This window comes from Mugil cephalus, chromosome 14 (genome assembly GCF_022458985.1).
Source record: "Mugil cephalus isolate CIBA_MC_2020 chromosome 14, CIBA_Mcephalus_1.1, whole genome shotgun sequence".
Classification (NCBI taxonomy): domain Eukaryota; kingdom Metazoa; phylum Chordata; class Actinopteri; order Mugiliformes; family Mugilidae; genus Mugil; species Mugil cephalus.
In genome coordinates this window covers 16,969,740-16,987,064 of record NC_061783.1, presented here as the reverse complement: position 1 = coordinate 16,987,064, position 17,325 = coordinate 16,969,740, and the positions used below count along the sequence as shown (strand labels likewise).

Below are 17,325 nucleotides of genomic sequence, written 5' to 3'. Positions count from 1 at the left end.
TCTGATATAAAAATCAGGATCTGGATATTTTTCCTCCTAAACTCAAAAACGAGGACACATGAAACTGTAATAATAATTTTTTTTTTTAAATGAGCTAACGCATAAATCCGTGTCCCTCCAAGAGTCTGCCTCCCCTGCGGTACCCCTCGTCGGGAAGCACTGATCTAAAGCAATAATTATTCATAACACTGACAACACGTCTCTAAAATTGCTCTTTTGTCTCCCGCCTCTTCTCCCTTCATCCCCCACCAGTCTTCGAGGGCGTCTCGCTGGGCCGATCCGGACCACTTCGCCCAGCGGCAGACCTGCATGAACAAGTTCGCCAGCTGGTTTGGCGCCATGCCGCTGGTCCATTCCCAGATGAGGCTGGACCCCGTCCTGTTCAAGGACCAGGTCTCCATCCTCCGCAAGAAATACAGGGACATCGAGAGGCTCTGACAGGACCGGCGCCCCCTCGGGGGAGACCCCACGCAGGGGGAGGCCCGAGAGAGAGACTCGGTGGAGAGTAGTAGAAGGAGTAGTCGGACTACGGCAGGATGGACGGGGAGAGACACAGCTCTGTCTTCCACTCAGCACATTGCCAATGACCACAGCGCCGCCGCTGCCAGGACTTGATGCAGGAGGGGACGGATGGAAAACAAGCAGATGGCGTTCGGATATGAAAAACACAAACAAAAAAAAATGCAAACACAGACAGACAAAGAGGAGTACACAAACTGGTGGACATGCCAAACAGTCCTGTATGTTTTCACAAACACGCAGCGCTACACTACTGACGACGAGAACTCCTGGATAGAATATTTTTTTGTACAACACGGACAAGGATATGTAACATGACTGTCCTGCACTCTCGGCACACGCGCAGGACGGTAGAAGAGGGAAGGCGAAACGCAAACCTGGCAACCCAGCCTACGACGAATCCTACCGGTCGCCCCTAGCAACCCTCCCTCGCCTGCATCAGGACATAATACTGGAGTCACTATCAAAAGAACCTCCTGCTTTATAGTCCGGGACACGCTGTTCTTTAGTTGATTTGATTTCTGTGCAAACCCTCTCTCTCCTCTCGGGCTGGTTTGGAATCGGATTCGGTTTTTAATTATTTTTGCTCTCAGAAGTTAAACAGCAGTCACCGGTCTGCCATCAGAGCGGCCTGAGAAGGTTTAAAGAGCAGAGCAGACATCACTTCCTCAACTATTGGCACATATCCTCGGGCCTGGAGTCTAAAAACATCTCGTCTGTCCTTGGCTCAGTCTTTCATGTGTTGATAGGGCTTTTGTAATGGTCTGTCTGCTCCAGTGTTATCGCGGAGATAAGTTGGGAAAACATCTCATTTCATGTCCCATTTTCCTCTCATACGCGCCACAGCAGTTGTACTTTTCTCATCTTTTTGTTCCACTTACTTTTTTTTTTTATTATTATTTCCCTCTTGAAGCTCTCTACTTCTCTGTGAGTGTGTGTTATGTATGTGTGTGTGTGCGTGCATGTTGTGTGAACAGGGCCTTGAAAAGTTGGCTCATCCAACCATAAGCTCGAGCGGAGTACCTTTTCCTTCCGTTGGAATGAGCGAAATGAACATTTCTGGATGAAATGGAGCAGAACGCTGCATTCTAACCCAGACTCGTTTCGCCCATTTTTATTTTATTTTTATATTTTTTTTCTTTTCCTTTTCTTTCCCGCACGGTCTCGGAGCACTATCTTTAACGGAGAGAAATGGAATAAAATTTCCAGACGATAGCAGGTCTTCAGAGAGAGTTTTTTTTTTTTTTTTTTTTTGCCATTCTGACACCAGGGTCTGCCTTTAAAAATTGTTTATTGCACATCACGTTGCCTACATCGGTTCGAGACGCCTAGATGCTCTTGAAATATTCTAGTCATTGGTTCCATGTGGCTCCCTTGCCGCCGTGATTTTTATCTTTTTTTTTTTCTCTCTCTCTCTCTCCTCTTCCCCTCTGACATATCAGAGGACTCTGTGGCCATTAAGTTGACAAAAGGTTTTCTCCTCCATTTGTCCAGCAGAGATACATCCAGACTTCAATTAGGTAAACCTATTTCATTTGGACTGCTGTGTTATTCCCAGTGGACGCGCTGTTGATGAAACACTGAGCATTATAGGCCATTGCGTTGTGAAAGCGGTGACCCCCAAATGTGACCTCCTGACTAATGCTAGCCTCTGGAGGATGGAAGGAAAGCTTCTTCTTTTTCTTTTTTTCTTCATCTTCTTCTTCCCCCATTCCTCCTCCGACACCATCCTAGCTTCGCCGTGAAGTGAAGGCGTCCACGCTCGTCGCAATATTCAAGCGTTTTGCACCTTAAATTATTGGTATTGGACAACTAGCTCAAAATGCTAAAATAAGCAGCTATCTCAGCCTTCGGGGTTGATTTCAAACAGATGAGCTGTCTGGGAAAGTGGCACTCCCCACATTTAGTTTGCAGACACTTGAATGAAAGCTTTTAGTGGCCTTTCTGTCAGGGAGGCATTCAGCATGATGTCTCCAGCCAAAGCTGTTAATCAGTTATCTGTCGCTGTCCATATCACACTTTCAGAGACGGCGTTTTTTTTTTTCTTTTCTTTTTTTTTTTCTCTGAGATCTGTCTTTATTTCCTTCTACAAAGAGTAAAATGTTTTATATAAAGCCTTCCAGATGCTACTCTGTTTCAGGAAATCGGATCAAACCCGGCGGGACGAGCGTGTTTTTCCCCTCGTGTCATTGTTTTGAATATCCTTTCTGTATTTACATTCTGAGACTTGTTGCGCTTTGCCAGGAGAACTTTTTTTTTTTTTTTTTTTTTTAATCGCCTGTTTAATGTGGAGGCACAAGCAGAAAGCGTTCGATCATCAGCCGTACGCGATTCTGGGAAAGAAACATCGGCCTCGCTCGGTCACCATCTGGTCCCCATTCCGTCTTCAAAGTAGCACGTTGTTTGAATCCATATCAAGGCCTTTACGTCTCATTGTTCGAGTTACTGTTGTTGATCATCTCGAGAGGACCCGACTTTGCTGATAATTCTGAAAATAAAACCACATATTTCAAACCCCTGCTCTCTCAGCACTGTACATAGATATATATTTATTAAAAGAAAAAAAAAAGGAAAAAACTATGTACGAGATGATGTGGTGAGAACATTAAGGCCGATCCTGCATCGCTGAGGGGAGTTGGTGGTATTTATTCAGTTTATTTTCTACACGCTGTGCACATTAATCCACAAAGACGCCGATACACGGCTCGTTTTTATCTTTCCCCGCGTCGGTTTTTCCGGGGGGAAACATCCATCACACTTTGGTGTCTTTCTAACGCAGGACTCCCCCGAGAGAGACGTAACATTTTCAGAGTTTTAACTCCTGAAAAGATTGCATACGCCAGTGATCTAGAATTGGATTGGACCGCACCATCTTGGCTCTCCGCGGGAGTCAAATTGCAAAGTCCCAATAAAGACTACGCCAACTGACACATGGAAAATAATAAGCAGCTGGGTCCCCTGCACCAGATGGAAACGTTTTCAGATTCTGCTGCAACATCTTCCCCACATGCATTACAATAATGGGTCTGAGGCTGTGACACAGTTGTGTTTAAATTGCCTCTTTCACAGCTTGGTTTCAGGTCGGATAAGTTTGCAACGGAAAAGCGTCCCCCGCTTTCAGCTGCTGTCTTTTTACAGTATATTGAGTCCAGCGCGCGCGGGCTCAGAGTGTGATGGATGCGAGTCGTGCCCCCAGTAAAACCCTCGCTTCCGCTAAAACGCCTCTGTCATTTGATCAGGGAAACATTATGCAAGTTGTCATCTTGAGCTTCAACACAGATGGAAGAAGGTTTACCCACGACGTGCCAGGCGGCTGGTGTTTATACTTGGCCACGGTGGCGTCTGTGCTGGAAACTAGTCTGTTCTTGATTTGTGCCTTTTATCAACATGTGAGTTCTTGACATGCCGACCGCCGTCTATCCCAGACTTATCGTTATTATTATTATTATTATTATTTCCAGTAGACGGGCAGCAATAGCACTATCTGCGGGGACCGAACCTCCCTGCCTTCATACACTGGATGAGTCACAGCTTCCACACCCCTACTACGACACCCCATTTTCATCTTTGCGTTCGGACACTGTTGCCAAGGCGACGACGCATGACCACTTCCTGTTTCTGCTTATTTATCGGTGATTGGCTGTATTACAAAAACCAATCAGCAGTAAAATAAAAGAAATGAAACTAAATAAGTAAAGAAATCTGTTGATCTGTGAGGACTCGGTCAAGCCCAGCGGTCCTGATGCCTTCTCCTCCCTCCTACCATGTAATTAAGAGAAGACTTTTATAGAGGTCACAAATGAAATAGATAAATGCCAATTTTGTAAGAATGATTTATAAAAAAAAAATAAACTCATATTTGTTAACTGAAGCTCTCTGTGTGCCTTTTGTTGACGGATTGTTTTTCTCTTCTCGATGATCAGGACATCACAGCAACACTTTTCATAACACTATATACTAAATATTTCAACTGCTGAGTATAATTGTCAATTATTGATCCTTCAAGTCTTCAATAGGGGATTGCAAAATCTTTGGTTGATTAGACATATATATATATATAACTTTTTTTTTATTTCCCCCCGCACATTTTATTTAAATACACATTAACATGAATGTAACATATTTTAGTGAAGGGATAAGGATATTAATAAATAGCACTAGGCCAAGATTAATATAGAACACGGCAGGGCTGCACGATAAATCGTTAAAAAATCGCGATATCGATTCACACATACACGTGATTCCATTTCGAAACAACAATTCTGAAGCATTTTATTTCACGAGCGTCATCACAAGCTCCCATTTCTTCCCGCGTTTTTTCAAGCGCCACTAAAGGCAGCACTACCGTTGACTCCTCCCTCGACCAATGGTAAAGCGTCTTTACAACACGTGATTCTGTAAATGGCGGAAGCCCGCCTGAGGACAGTGAGGGAGAGAAGTCCGCGGTAAAGAGACTTAAATGGATGGCGAAGAAACCCCAGAAAACAAGTGTGATTTTGCCTGTCTTGACTTTACTCTCACAATTATCATTAACTACAAGTGATACGACCTGTCACCGCCACTGCGTCATTTCAAGCATCAGCCTGAACATGAACATTTTTTCTCTTTGTTAATCATAATTAGCGTCGTGGCTCATTGAGGCTAAACTCACCGGTGCTCAAACTTTATCCCACACACATACTGCTGCTGGAAAGGAGAGCAACACATGATAGATACATTATTCAGCCAAAACATTAAAACCACTAACCGTTGAAGTAAATAACTTGAGACAATACAATGTTCTGCTGGGTAATGTTGGGACCTGGCATTTACACAACAGGCCAAAGGTTTGAAAGAAACGTCACGTTTCTGTCATCAATGCCTTTCTTAAAAAACAGCAGACTTTGCTTTTATTGATATGCACCATTTTCCTCAATCAACCTTTCAATGTACGTTAATGTTACCACACCACTGCTGTATAAATGTCAGCCATAGAAAAGAAGGGCTTAGTTTAAGGATCAAGAAGATTTGCAAGAGTCACAAATTCAGTGCAAAAGTTAAAAAAAAAATCTGTTTGCATTATTCACTTTAACTCCTTGGCTTTTGCGAGTCTGCATACATTAGCTCTTGGCGCCGTTGTGAGCGGACGCCTGTTGCAGCAGCTCCTGAGTGCGTGCTTCTTGTGTGTTGTTTTGTTCATCATTGCTGTGAAACTGTGAAATTTCCCAGTTTGGGATTAATAAAGCATCCATCTATCTACAAGTATCCCTTGTGGAACGAAGGCCTCTCATTGTTGTTAAAGCCAGAGGAGGTTACTTTGAAGAAAGAAAAGTCTAAACAAGAAGAAAACTCATTTACCTGATAATTATAGTATAAATGTCTTCTGATAAGTTCCGCAGAGGTACTGCATTTGGGTCGTGAAATCTTTGGTTGATTTGACTCTTTTTTGTTTTATTTATTTTTAAATAAATGGAGTCAGAAGAGAAGCTAACAGTGCAGCTCACTCCCATCAGCCAACAACTGAGGCCAAAATGGGCACTTTTGAATATTTGAACCTGTGTATTATTTGAATAACTTAATAGTGAATGCAAAATGATGTTTTAAAAAAAGTATATTTATAAATAGCACTAGGCCAAGTTTAATATAGAACATATATAGTAGGTAGGAGGTCCCTACTTAATCTCTCCATCAATTTGGGGGGTCTCAAGCACAATCATCAAAACAAACAGTAATTGAGAAATCGCTAGACCTCTGCTTTATATAATAAAGTTTATTCTGATGCAAAGTTTACCAATGAAACTACAGTCTTTTATGTACAAATGTGATCTTGCTTCCAAACTTTTGGCCTGTAGTGTATGTGGATGTCATGTAGCACCCGCCTAGACCAGATCAGGCTCCCCAACCCTATAACAACGACACTCCTTGATGACGGCAGACATCCCCAGCAGACGGTTCAATCTCAACAGGGCCCAAAACCCGCACATTCCCCTCTGATTTGACGGTTTTATCTGGATAAATAAAGACCGTTAACTCAACTTAACCAAAGCCACCTGTGCCGGGGTGAGCCTCGAGTACCAGGCCTGCTCAACTTCAAGAGAAAACCATCGCTTTAAAGGGCGCCACCGACATTAACCTCTCGCGAAGCATTCGCATCCAAAAGAGACGTCGTGGAGTCCTGCCGGACCGCAGCGTCGTTGTCAAGATAACAGCCAAAACGATTCAATATCCATTAGCGTCCGCACGTAACACTGCCCGGAGGATTTATTTTTCCTGCTCAGCACGGAGACACGATGAGAGGGTACGCTGACACGAGGACTGATGGTTTGTGTGCGCTCATTGCCAACCGCATCAGAGCGCGGGCCCGCACATTTTTCATTCATTTCGCCATTTGCGACGGAGTGTGCATGGACAAGTGCTCAGCCCCTGACCTCTGCCTCAGCTGAATGAGAACACACTCCATTTGTACAGTAATAATAGTCCCTCAATGCTGCGTTGCCCTCTGAGATATAATAACCACCCCTGTATTAGACCACTGAAGAGGGGTTTATTAGTCACTACTCAGAACATTGATTTTTTTTCCCTACTCTGCTGAAAGCCTTCTCGCCGCTCCAACGCCGCGTCTGTCCTTCTGTGTCTCCCCGAGGACGACAGCCTCATAACACATCTTAGATATGACCCCAGCTTCGTTCTGAATTATTAAACGCGCCCATATCAGACACCGATATTCTCGTGCGTATCTGTGACCCGACGGCGCCGTGTGTGTTCGCGTGCACGCAAACGCGCGCTCGATCGGGTTTTAGCTCACGTTCCATGTTTGCGTAAAATGAGGTCCTCTGTGAATTCTCTCGTTCTTTCTAGTCTGGGTCAAAAACGAGACTCCTTTAAAATGAGACTGAAAACGCAGAACACCAACAGAGACCAAAGGCTCTACCTATAGTTGAGCTGGTTTTCTTGGGGAGGAAAAAAAGAAAAAAAAAAAGGGAAGTCGCTGCGTATTTATCGAGAATCCTCCAAAGGGACGCGCGCATCTTTCAGCAACTTTGGATCTTAGGATATGACTCCCATCTTTTCTAATATTCATGAGCTCCAGACGTGTTGTAACCTGTCAGGAGTTGCTAGCAGATGGCTGAGGCTGCGACACTGCACGCACACACCAAGGAGAAATGTTCATTAATGACTATACGCTCGCTGAAATTAAGAATTCTTTTGATGGAACTTGTGCGGGATTCAAATGAAAGAAGCCGGCGGATGACCTAAAACTGCGGATACGTTTACACGGACATATTTTTTCAACCTGATTAAAATCACTGAGATTAAAGATTCAAGCTAAACTGCGTACATGAATATTTAATAAACTAAATGGAGGGATCTGATGCGGAGTGTGGAAGCTGACAGAAATAACAAAAGAAATGTGTTTCTTCTTCTTACCCACATTTCTTTTTAATGGCGCTGCTGTCCGCTATGATTTATTTTTTGCTTGTTCATCTCTTTAAAACACTCGTTTGATAAATTCACTGTTACCTCCCATGATCTAATCAAGCTCATTTGATGCTTATTAGGTGCCAATTTTCTTCTTTTGAATGGATTTGCGCCACCTCCCTCCGTCCAATAATTATAATGCCATCTGATCGGACCAATCTACTCCAGTCGAGGTGGTTACATGAGGCATCTTTTGTTTTGATTGGACAATTATTGTGACTATTAGTGAAATAAAACGTGACAGGTGACATTTTGGCTCTTAATCGTCGTGGACTCCAGATACAGATTATATCTAACCGACTCGGGGTGAATAATAGGAAAACAAAAGCAGTGTGACAGGTTGCTCTATTTGAGACATGATCATTTGGTTAGGTGCATTCATCACAACTGCAAGAACTTACAATAACTGACCTCAGCTCTACATACACCTAGAGTTTGAAGTCAAGTGGCCCATTAACAGCCCATGACGTGTCACACGTCTTCATATAATATGTCTAATATTTTAAACAAATATATACATTATATTGTTTAGTATTTGTGAGTCATATGGCTGTAATTACTTAAAGCATAGATCTTCAACAGTGTCCGCGACCCCTAGGGGTTCCGCGGAGGTACTGCAGTTGGGTTGCAAAATCTTTGGTTGATCAGACATTTTTTATATATTTTTTTATCATTATTTTCGTCCACAAATTTAAATTCTTTAAATGCACATTAACAACAACCCAAGATATTTTAGTAAAGGGATAAATGGAGGCAGAAGATGTCATCTTTCAGTCAACACTCATTTAGCGATACAGGAGCTGTCTCAACAGCCACCGCCACACTAGACCTGTCAATCTGAGCTTCCTGTACCACAGTAGGCTACGCCCCCATAGCTGCTGAGCCAATCACGAGGCCGTATGACTCTGTCAGGTCCAAGAGCCTATTCAGTCCCCATGTGAGAACATCTCTGAAATATTAGCAAAAAAGAAGCTAACAGTGTAGCTCGCTCCCATCAGTCAACTACTGAGGCCAAAATGGATCGCTTTGTTTTATTTACTTTATCTTTTAACTTCATATATACTGCTATTATAAAAAAATGTAAATAAAAAATGAATATTTGATAGATATAGAACACATATAGTAGGTACTACTTAATCTCTCCTCAGTTTGAGGGTCCTTGGTTTATTGGTAAATATTAGAAAATAAAAGTTATTATTAAAGAACCTTCGGAGTATGTAACACAATCAGATGTTTGTCTCTACACATAAATAACTTTTTCTGACTTTTATATGTTTAATATTTGAAACCATAATTATCGTAAAATAATTCTTCGCATAACAATTCCTGCCTTAACAGCACAGCAGTAACTCATAAAACAGCACTTATTAATTTAGTACTATGTTAATTATCAGAGTCGATTCTATTGAGTGATCCTCGGGTGCAAACACACAACATAAACACGGATGAAGCGAACACAAAACAGGACAGACTTCTTTTGAAAACCACAGCGAGGTTTATAGTTCAGCAGAATCCTTGACAGATGTTTATGTGAAATTTTTTTTTTTTTGAAAAGCAGATCAACGTAAAACAGTAACACTCATGATGACTTTGCCACAGTGTGTGTCCTTCTCGTTTCAGTCCATATAAAAACTCTTTTTAAAATTGCAACTTCTAACACTATGAAATACGCATTTAATGCATGTGCAGCAGATTATGATGATTAAATAGACTACTCTATATTGAGCTAGCACCTACAAACAGATATAACATAACATATCAACTCTCTCAGATTAATTATGATGCTGATTGAAATATGAAGAATATCGAGGTAGACAGAAGAGTTTCTGCCGTCGTCTCCTGTGGGGTGTCTCCTCGCCTTCGTTTTGTCTTCATTCGCACCGTTTTCCTTCCATTGTTTCCACGTCTTCTTCTGGAGGCAAGTTGCCATTGCCCCGAAGTCCCCCCATTTCTTCTGTAAAGTGCAGCCTCGGCCAGTCTATTTGGAACCTGTTGCGCAGCCAGTTAAAAGCCCTATGTTTCGGTAGTGAATGTGTGCTTGCGGGTATTTTTTTTATATGCGAATGTGTGTTGTGCGTGCGTGGCTCAGCTCCTGACAGCTAGCATGGAGTTGATCTCCCAGATGAGGTTGCGGAGCTGGTCCATGATCTGCTTCAGCTGCTGGTTCTTCTGCTTCAGCTTCTGCAGGAGAAAGAAAAACACAAAAATATTAAAATACATGTATATATCTACATGTTTTAGATGCAAAACATTTAAGTATATATATATATTTAAAATATATATGTGAAATTTTGTTTTCATGAAAGCCCTTAGGTATTCTAAGGCTATTAAACTAAAGATTAAAAGATTTGGAGGAATTATCTTTTAAGCAAAAAAACTAATAATTCAAGGTTTGCAGCTTCCACATACCACCGAGGAGATTTAGAAGCAAATTCTGACGTCAAACTATCAACAAAACCTCACATTAACACCCACTGTAAGTTCTTGTAAAATATAACTGACTGTGACTGGGAGAAAAAAAAGACGTGATGTTGTTTGTTTCTCATGCCGGTTACTTTGACACTGACTTTTTTTTTTTTTTTTGAAGTGGGACCTTTTTTTATTTTGTCATTGTTGTGAAATCTTTTGCTAGTGATTGAAAACGAATTGCTCATTCCTGCCAAATCTAGCCACGGTTTAGAAACATCTAAAAGCCTTGTGATTATACCACTAATTCCTCTGTGCTGGAAATTGACTAAAAACACGTAAGTGCGTCACTCAGTGCAACTGAGCAACACGTTCCCTCATTAAGTCTAAAACGGGTGCTCCAGCGATCACCTCCGACATTTTGGCCACTGAATGCATTTTAGTGGTGCCTTGGATCCATCAGTACATTGTTCTTTGTGGAAAAAATGCCCTCCCCCCGTAATATTACACATATATTATACTGCAAAATGTGTGTGACTTTATAACGCTTTTATTCAATTTTCAACTGAATGAAATTATTTAGGCTTGTGTGGTTTCTCTAAACTCGTAGCCCAAGGCTGCAGACAAACAGAGGCACCACTTTGAGCTGGAGGGTTAATTTGATTTGATCGTACATACCCCATACCCCATCCTGCTGCTGAAAAAGCTCACTATAAAAACAGATGTGTCTTATTGTGCATCTTAAGATAGTCCCCAACAAATGCACCATTTATTAGTGTTTGTCACCGTGCCTTTTTTTTTTATTATTATTATTGTCAGTCTATGGAAGGCTATGTGAAACTAGACTCAGTGGTGGTTTGAGCTGAATGCTCAAACATTATCACAGCTGCTTAGCCGCTATCATTGTTAGCATGTTTGGCATCATATTTAGTGTGTCAGCATGCCAACATTTGCTCCTCAAAAGTGAAGCCAAACTCAATCATATGTTATAGAGCGTCTGGCCAAGTAGGGAATGGACCGTCTGAGCTATCACTATGCTAGCCTTATGCTAGCTAGTTATCTAGACTAAAGGCTTAGAAAAATGGCAGTTACCATCATATGTACTGTAAAACCCATGAGTGCATGTAATTTATGTCTATGCAGATTGCCAAATTGTATTGACACATAACTTTGCCTTGGTTACTGCTAAGTTATTATGGTTAGCATGCTAATGTTATAATAATAACACTAAATAACAGTAAGACTAGCTAAATTTTCATTATTTCTGACTATTTCAAACTTATAACGGTGATGGATGAACATGGGAGACTGAGGAGAAGGTAAACACAGCTCTGTGACTGATTGGGCTACAAAGCATTTTAGAGGCTCAATTAGGATATTTAAAGTATGTAGACGCTGGGATATTTAAGTGAGGGCCTTTTACATATTGACAGACGTCGGCAGTAACATTTATAGGCCCCTTAATGGGGAATATAAGACATTTATTTCAACAAATCCGCCCTATAGGATCTTCCCTCCGAGGTAGCAAACATGGTACCCATGAATATACTGAAGCTAAAGCGAGTAGAGCTCCCCCTGGTGACTGACTGCAGTATATGTCATAGGCTCCGTCCCCTCCATGCTAGTGGATGGGACTTGGGTGGAACTAAAACACTAAATACACATATTTTTTTTGGATGTTTCTGTAATTTTTGGTTATTAACATGATTATGAATGTTCAAGGGTCAATTTCTTTGGATAGGTTTCATTTTAGTTGATGCTACAGAAGCAGGATGTAACATAATGGCAACTACCAGTTGAATAAAAGAAAACTAAACTAACTACAATATATGATTCAACATTTCCTTTTAACTGGTAGAGTAGAGCGTAGTATTAATTAAATACAAACATGAGTGAGTCCGACGGAAGTGTGGTTGTGTTGTTGGGTCGTTTCCTGAAAAGTGGCTTTGAAGCTCAGTGTGGCGGCTCTAGCCATCCCCATCTTGGCAGTGCTTGACTCTTTTTTATTTTTTTTAAACATCTGGTTAACGCTTATGTGTTGTTGTTACCAGGTAACTAGCGGTAAATATGTTTATTTCCACTGTAATTTTGACACAGAGGCCTGCGGTGATGGACTCGCACTTTGGAACCAGCTGCAGTTTTTGGCGCTTTCCCCAACCACTTTATCTCGAAGTGCAAAAGGTAAACATTACAACAGTCGTCAGAGATAATCAAAGTTTCCACAGACACGGCGCATGTATCATAAAGCGCTGAGCGGTGGACAAATTCATTACAGATTTATGTTGTTCCACGGGATGTATTGTCAATAACAGCTATATAGAGTAGCACCTGTCTTCTCCTTTAACAGTGTACTCAGAGCTGTATGTGAGGAGGATTAATACAAGTTCTGGTATTTCTCCCGCAGACAATGAACAAAGTTTTCCCACAGGCCTGTTAACGTCTCTCATAGATACCGACTACTTCGGCTGACTCCATCAATCCTCGCCTCCCCTAATCGCTAAACCAACACACACACACATCTGGCATGCTCCAGGGGTGTTCAGGTACATCACAGAGGAGCAAACAACCGGATCGCACAGTTAGTCACTCAGGGCTTTGTCCGCTGATTGCCTCTGAATGCAGCACCGAGATCTCTAAGTCAACAGCTGGCGCGGACTGAAATACCTCAATGCGCAAAGTTTATACATCAACAAATAATGACGCCTGGGCGGCAGCTGCTGCCGGAGAGTGAGACGACTGAAAGACGCTGCCTCAAACTAAACATCTACATTGGGAGGTTCGAGCAAATCTGGCATCGGGAGCGGATCACAGGAACCCGCTCGGCTGCTTTTATTCTGATAGAGGAGCGCTCACTTCGTTTCACTCAGGAGCTACTGTATCTGCACTGCAGTGAAATCTATTAAGATTAAATCCATCTCACTCTCGCGCTAACACTCCTTTAGCCATGACTAATTACCAGCCATTTTTGCAGCGCAGATAACACCTTGAGCAATCGATTTCACACAGCTCTCTTAATATCAACTGTTTAGCTGATTGTCCTTGAAGATATTTCCAGAGTGGAACATTTGGAAAGCTTCCAGTATCTTTCTTTCTTTTCTTTCTTCCTTTCTCTTTCTCCCTCTCCGGGGGTCTAAATGCTCCTCAAGCTCTCCCACCCTTTTTCTCTTTCCTTCTCCTTTCCCATCTTCTACCCACTTTGATTGTGAGGCCGAGAGATCGTGCGCGCGCCAGCGAGCGCGTACTGCATGGGATATGCCTCATTACTCTGACGAGCGAGTCTTGAAATAACTCGCTCATTTACTGCGAATTAATGAGATGATACCCCGAGTCTTTGAAATTTCACTCAAAACGTTTCACAAACGAACTATACTCCTTATAACCGCAAAACAGTTTGTGCTACACGAAGCTGTAAAAAACAGAGCTGCAGCCGCAGATTCGTAAAAAAGAACAAGCTTCAAAGATAACTTTTTCCTTTTTTTTTTTTTTACTGTTGACTGTAGATTCTTCCACAACAACATACCCTGCGCTTTCTTTGAAGCCACACACACAAAAATCGTGAGATTTTTCACAGTGAAAGTAAGTCAGCAAAAGGCTTCATTACGAAAAGGCTCAGTGGCGTATCTTGATATATGAATAACAAGGCGGCTATTATCACAGAAATGATTCCGCAACCTCGGGGAGATATACTTCCATTCATAACCTCATAATTAGCGTAACTCTAATCCTTCACACCTATAATACGATATTTAGAAAAGGGGTGAAAAAAAAAAAATCACAGGAGAGAAGAATCTCCCTTTAGTCTGAAGCGAGAGGCTTAAAGGCGCACACGTACCCGGACACAAAAACACCTCGTAGGAAATCTAGCAAATACACTCGGAGCAACACAACAACGTCTGGATGCGTATTAAGCTTCTCCTGACGTGCGCTGGCGCTGCTTTGGCCGCAGCTGGGTGGCCAGTCAACAACTCGTGGAAGTAAACGGGGAGTCGCGGCCTGAGCTTCTGTCTCTGAACGCCTCCTGCAGACTGGCAGCCTGCATACCTGCATCACACGACCTGGAAATGAAACAGTTCGGCGGAGGGAGTGGAAGAGAGCAGTGACCCGAGATGGAACGGAAATGGTGATTGACACGCACCGAGTGGACGCAGCGAGAGAAATGCACCGAACAGGCACAACATTAAGACCACTGACAGGAGAAGTGAATAACATTCACCATCTTGAGACAATTTAAAGTTCTGCTGGGAAACCTTTGGACCTGGCATTTGTGTGGATGTTACTTAGACATGTAGCACCAACCTACACCCCATAGCACTGACTGCAGCCTGACACAGACACAGACACAGACACAAAAACAGTTCAAGAACTAGGGATAGGTACCGATACTGCAAACCATGGTAACGAGACCGAAAAGAAACAGCTTCATTTCGATGGCACTGAATTTTTAATTAGCGTCCCCTTAGCTCTATTGCTGTGCCGATGCTACACGTGACGTCACGTCAGTTTTTGGGCTCCACTAAAGTACGTGCTGCAGAAGCAAATCTGGTCAAAAGTTCAGCTGTACTTGACCTCAAATGATGCAGACTTGGCAGCCTGCAACAAGTGCTGGAGGGCGATATTGTGCAGGGAGAGACAACACCTCAAATTTGATTAAACGTCTGATGACGCATAACATTTTTTTAAAAAGTTTAGAAATGTATCATCTTTAATATCGTCATCTGTCCTCTGATGAGTCACACCTACAAATACACAATTGACCTACACAATATGAGAAGCAGGACATAATGTTATGCTTGATCGGTGTATAAGTGTGTGTGAATCTGTGTGTGAGGATGAAGGGTGTATCAGTTAACTGCCGCTTTTGGTTTTGATCTGAACTAACATTACAGAAGGTTCAGAAATAGGAAATCTCACACATGTGGGAATATGTGATTTCAAATACGATGGTATTGGATTACCTGCTCCGTACGGGATAAAAAGTAGGACTTTCATAGCGGATAAAGTCTAATCAATGCATCTGTAGTCTGTGTATCGAGAAAACCTGAGTGTAAGTGATATGTACGTGTGTAGGCAACCTGAGAGAAAGGAGGGAACTGAGCACAGGACGTTTTCAGGGGTGTTTTCAGAACATCTGGACAGAAGAGCAGCCAGTCTGCAAACAGACCGAGGCTTGTAAACAAGTCACAAGGACTCTCGAGTGGTTTATTCGAAGCTGTCATCTGAAGAGATTTTCCATTGTGGCAGTAGCGAGAGTCAAAATGAGATCATTTTGTTTGTAATTCTTCAGCTTCATCTAAGTATCACAGATGCGTTGTAGTACGTGCTGCAGTTTACCCCTGATACAATGTAACAAATTTTTTTTTATTATTATTTTTATTTATTTAAATGTACATCCATAACTAGAGTTGAGCAGCAAGTTTGATCTGAATTTATTTTACTTTTGGTTATGGAATCAGTTTAATTTGTTAAAAATGAAGGTTTCCGGCCAAACAAAATGAGACAAATGTCACATTCAAATGGTACTTAAGTTGTTTTGATGCTCAGTAAACAATTACAATTATTTACGTAAATGTCAAACACACAGAACAGTTCAACAAAGGATTTTTCAGAATTATAATTTGTGAAATTGCCAAAGGAGCTACAGTACATCTCACTCTCTCATGACTTTGTAGTCTGCTGCTCTGAAAAGAGAAAAAAAAGAAAGATCCTCCATATCCTCTGAGTCTCAGGCTGACATGAATCTATAGTTTTATCCTGACAACATCTGATGCCTCATTCCCCATCAACCTTGAAACAACCCCATCAGCGTGGAGCTCAATGATAAAATAAGCATATATCACACAGCTTGTGTATGTCTAAGTAATGTTTAGATGAACATGTAGTGGATCATCATCAAAAAAAAAAAAAGAAGAAGAAGACTGGGAGATGGACACAGAGCTGTCGGCTACCAGGACAGATAACAGTTTGTTTAAATGACACAGATGAAGTCTCTTCCATCCGTCTCTGCTTCCGCGTGTCTGCTTCTCTCACATTTCCTTCATCATTCTCCCCGACTCGCCCCAAAATCAGATCAAAGAGACTGTCCTCGGTGGAAGGGGGGGAGAAGACAGAAGTAAAAGAAGAAAAGAAAACTGAATTTTTCATCGAAAATCACTGCATTAGAATTCTGCTCCAGCGAAACTTCACCATGAGAGAAGCTGTAACTACTGTGTCTCTTTGTGTCGCATCAAGACAGATTGTGGCTCAGGCCACCAAAAGACGTCGGCTGACCTGAAATCCATTAGTCACGAATATATTCACACGCCTGTGCTGGCCCGCTGGAGACCGGCTTCAATTAAAAAGCCAACAGTCGGACACAACAACCCATCACAACATGGAAATCTGTAAACACTTGGGATCAAACAACAGGGCGTCTCCAGGCTTATCCAGCTTCATAATTACCATCTCTATATTCATTAAGTGAGTGGCATTATCTCCACATTAAAGCTGATTGGGGAGGGTTTTTTTTCTCTCTATCCATTAGACATTATAGAAAATGAAGTTAATCTTGTAATTATATTATTATATGAGTAAGATCAAGTGTTCATCTGCTTTTCAGACATTTAACCCGTTTCATCGACGATTAAGAACACGACCACCGCGCTCTCCGAGCATATTAAGTTTTTTTGATGAGGGGCTTGGAGATAATGGAAACAGAGAAGACATATACACACACATACACACACGTATATTATATATATATACACAAAGACATGCAGCAAGAGAGAGAAGGGGGGGGACATAGCAAGCAGAGCAGAAACGTGCCTTCACTCAGGATTCCTCTGCTAATCCGCCCTGTCGCTGGCGACTCAAATCGCAGCTTTGACTACGACGGATCTGGCTGGGAATTACAAGTGTAAGTGTCTGTGAGTGAGGAGAAGGGATTAGAGAGAGGAGAGGAGAGGA

The 17,325-nt window shown here is 42.0% G+C and overlaps 2 protein-coding genes across 2 annotated transcripts in view; one reads left to right on the top strand and one right to left on the bottom strand.

The window, feature by feature from the left end:
• ext1b (exostosin glycosyltransferase 1b) overlaps positions 1-4,385 on the top strand; it is a 122,308-nt gene extending 117,923 nt beyond the window's left edge. Inside the window, exon 11 of the mRNA XM_047604385.1 lies at positions 253-4,385. Within this exon, the coding sequence (XP_047460341.1) occupies positions 253-438 (186 nt within the window). The 3' untranslated portion in view covers positions 439-4,385. The remainder of the gene's footprint in view (positions 1-252) is intronic.
• A 4,725-nt stretch (positions 4,386-9,110) lies between these two features.
• Positions 9,111-17,325, bottom strand: part of med30 (mediator complex subunit 30) — a 39,356-nt gene continuing 31,141 nt past the window's right edge. Inside the window, exon 5 of the mRNA XM_047605217.1 lies at positions 9,111-10,158. Within this exon, the coding sequence (XP_047461173.1) occupies positions 10,063-10,158 (96 nt within the window). The 3' untranslated portion in view covers positions 9,111-10,062. The remainder of the gene's footprint in view (positions 10,159-17,325) is intronic.